This window comes from Notothenia coriiceps, unplaced genomic scaffold, assembly GCF_000735185.1.
Source record: "Notothenia coriiceps isolate Sejong01 unplaced genomic scaffold, NC01 NC01_scaffold00022051, whole genome shotgun sequence".
NCBI classification, from domain to species: Eukaryota; Metazoa; Chordata; class Actinopteri; order Perciformes; family Nototheniidae; genus Notothenia; species Notothenia coriiceps.
In genome coordinates, this window is record NW_011354752.1 from 35,922 (window position 1) to 39,893 (window position 3,972).

At 45.9% G+C, this 3,972-nt stretch overlaps 1 protein-coding gene across 1 annotated transcript in view; it reads left to right on the forward strand.

Moving 5' to 3' along the window:
- The first annotated feature begins 3,228 nt into the window (after window positions 1-3,228).
- LOC104953656 (RNA-binding protein Nova-1-like) overlaps window positions 3,229-3,972 on the forward strand; it is a 32,166-nt gene continuing 31,422 nt past the window's right edge. The window contains exons 1-2 of the mRNA XM_010780626.1: window positions 3,229-3,534; window positions 3,653-3,794. Of these exons, the coding sequence (XP_010778928.1) occupies window positions 3,229-3,534; window positions 3,653-3,794 (448 nt within the window). The remainder of the gene's footprint in view (window positions 3,535-3,652; window positions 3,795-3,972) is intronic.

Here is a 3,972-nt window from a genome sequence, read left to right on the forward strand (position 1 = left end):
GGCCAGATACGGCTCGAGAAGCTGACTCAGATAAGGAAATATATGATACATTATGATATTATATGATCGATGATCTAATTGATGATGTGATATGAATGATAAGTGCGACACGTCGACGTCTTCTCTGCATACGGCAATTTAAACTGTATTTCCTTTATCCTGTAATATGACTTGATAGCTTTAAACCCCGCACACTGAGCTCTGATTGGTCAGCAGGCGATGCTTTCACTGAGTTGATCTCTTTTCTATAGACGCCGGAGGCGGGCAGCGTCAGGTAAAAAATTGTATTTAGCCTTCCAAAACCTGAGCCTCACGCGCCGCCTATGACGGCAGCTATTCGGCTATTTACACCCACCCCAAAAAAAACATTAAAATTGTTTTCTTCATGCCGTAAAGGGGTTTTGGGTGATGGGAGACACATCTATGGATTCAGAATTTCAATAGCTTACCATTAAATGACGGATATACCTTTCTGTCTGTGATGTTTTACAAATCAGACATTAATGTGTAGAAGTAAAACGTGTGAAATAGTATAGCAATATCCTGTAAAATTGTGTGAAAACATGAATAAAACTACACATCTTCAGATGTTATACATACATAAGTGTCCTACACTAATAATACAAAGTTATTATGGAATTGTATGCTGTGTGTACCTGGTGTGCACCGCCTAGTGGTTATAGCACGTTATTGAATTATATTTATAATGTTATATTTGATGAAAACAATATTAAGAGTACATACACAATAGGGGGAAAATAGAAGGTCAATCATAGAAATATAGAATATAAAAAATCAAGAAGATACTGTAAGTGATCTCTACAATAAAACAGTTGACAAAGATATTAATAGGAGGATGTGCAAAACAGACAAACTAATTATTTTATTAACTTATTTTAACTGATATTATACACATTAATTATACTCTTATGTATGTATATAGTATAAGAAATGTGCAGAATATGACAGTTTAATGGTGGAGGTACACACACATATCGATAGATGTCTCGTAATGCACTGTTGAGGAACCTGCGACCCAAGTTTTTCATTCATTGCATAACTACACCGTAGTTCTCATTCATAACACTCCGTTCGATGTCTCACTATGGGATGCGCCTCATCGCGGAGCAAATAGAAGCATCAATCTCACATACGCCAATCCTGATTGGCAGGTGATCTTGACGTCAGCGTCAGGGAATCCACCCCCTATAAGTAGCTTGTGCTACGTCGCATGCGTCATTCAAACACCTCTTCTCGCTTCAGAGCACATCGCTATATTGGTAGCCGGGCTAGCTCACACAGTCCACCAGACCGAACCAAGCTATCCTAGCTAAATTCGATCGGACGGACGCTCGCGCGAGCTACCTTTAGATATTCTTCGAAGAGAAGATTGTAGGTACTAACACACCAGTTAGTGCCCACATTCGACACTCACCCTTTTTTCTTTTTCTTCGGAAATCGAAAAGGTAAGGTTTTGATTTAAGCTAGCAGCAACACCTGGTGCTAGCTTACCCTCCTTGCTACCGACACCACGCTAGCGGGACGGCTTTTTTCTTTCTTCTCCACCAGAGAAGAAATAGATTAAGTAAGAATATAACAAACCAGTTAATATTCTTTCGGGAATAAATCCTACAACCGTCGTCTTTTCCCCGGAATTAACGACAGGTTGAGAGAGGATTTTTCTCGGCTAACGCACCTGCTACGAGCGCGTCCTTCCTACGGTCGCCATATGGCGAACAAAAAGGACACGTCTCTCCCTCACACCAGAGGAGCCAGGGTAACCGGAGGCTCGGCTTTGCGGCTGTGGGTCAAAGATTTCGGACACAGACGCACACCAGGTCTGCTCGTCCTGCCTCAGGCTGCAACATGCCCAGGAGGCTATCGAACAACCCGGCTCATGCGGGCATTGTGCTCGTTTTCACCACGGAGGGCCTCCGCCGACGGCTAGCCTCGCCAAGCTATGCCTGTCGAGTCGAGGACCCCCCTCATGTCCCCTGATTTATCGGATGAAAATCATGACATGAGGCCGTCACTCAAACAGAGCATAGAGAGCGCCCGGCACAATGTGTCAAAGGTATCGGCTCAATCACGTGAGCCAGTGCAGACCGGTCAAGATCAAGGCTGGGACCTCACAAACAAAACACAAAAAACACAACACAAATAAAAGGTAGCAAAGCAGACAGGGACGGCATAAATGACGAATGCGACGAAAAGCCCCAACGCATAATAACACAAGCATGGAAAACACCCGCTGGAACCTCACCATAGTCCAGACCCGCAGAAAGACTACCATAAGTTGGAATTGTATAAGGAAGGATGACAGAGGAACAGACCTCAGGATATACCTCCTGTCACAATAAGAAGAGACAAAACCCAGAATCCTGCACGCAAGCAGGGAAGAAAACATCTTCATAGTTCATCAGGAGCTCAGAGCTGACGACGCACGGAGAAAAAAATGAAAACCAAAAACAAACACTCAGAAAAACGGGAAGGCGATAGCATCACACAGCTTCGACCATGATCAAAATAAAGATAAATGAGACTGCAAAAGGCCAGTAAAACAAAGAAAAACACAAACAAAAAACAATGTGTCACGCGCTACCGCCGCAGCCAGACTGGAACAACCCCAAAATGGCCATGAAATGGCCAAAGAGAGACCTACCAAATTACCTTACAACGCAGGGAAAAAAATAATTATAGCCCCACACAACAGGGAACAAAGAAGTCAACTAAAAACCATATACCTAGTCATTCGGAAGAATGTTTCGGAGAACGTGATCGTACTCCGTGGAAGAAGAGCGGAGACAACTATCGGAATTGAGAAACCGCTGGTGCAGCATACCTCCTCACACAAGAAAAAGCACAGAGAGATCATGCACCAAGCAAGGAACCCCACACTGCGAGCCCAGAAGGCGGAAAGAAACACAAGATTCCAGATCAAACCAATGCAACTGAACGTTGCACTACAAAGCCGCAGCAGATTGATAACCGCCAGCGCAATTGAACATATTCCCAGCTGACACTACACGCATAACCAAGCGGAGACTGTACGAGAGAAAATATCGAGCAACCCTGGACCGGCAAAAGTATGAAACCGAGATAGCCGCGATCATCAGACCATCTGTCTCTAGCAATGAATTTCATATCGACTGCAGCCGTCAACAAACAGAAGCCACGTGCAAAGGCTATGGGAAATCTATGGGAAATGTGACAGTGAAAGACGTGAGCATGGCTCAACCTCAGCGCAAGACAGACATCTCCCAGACCGGAAAACGAGGAGGATGTGGCTGGACATGCCCGTCGAGTTCGCCGAGGGAATTTTGGATCTGCGCTGAGCCCAATGCGAGAAGAGATGCGAGTCCAAAAAGAAGGAAGATGAGGCCCGTCCACCCTTTGACTCCCTCGACTGGTCCAGCCGCTCCCTCCACGGTGGCAGTCCTTCACCCAGCCGCCCCAGCAGCTCGGTTCAAGATACCAAGCTGCCAGAGGTCACGTCGCCCAGAGGTCCCCGCCCAGGCAGAGACGAGACAAACTGTCAGAAAATCTCCGGGTTCTGGCTTGCCAGCCCAGGCACAGCCAACCCAGAATTTCGGCCAGCAGGCGAGGAAGTAAGAAGCAGCCGTCTGACACCCCTCTTCTCCCCCCGTGACAGAGCTGGAAGTCCCACGGTCCCCACTCCAGATGGTTCTCCGCTGGCTTCGAGAGATGCGCTGTGGGGCCGAGCAAGCCCCAAGGAAGTTGCGCCGGACTCTTGAGTAGAATATTCGTCTTGGTGGCCAAACGGCGGTACTACGGTCCTTTAGGTTGCTGGCCCGGAAACACTTGTTCCCATTTTTCCCATGGGGAAGAATGGTTCTGTAAATCGTTAGCATTAAATTTTTTTAAACTAATAAACACCAGTACAAACACTTGTATTTAGCCCTAATAAAAAACATTCGTTCCTCAAGTTGTAAAAATGTTGCGGCTCTAATA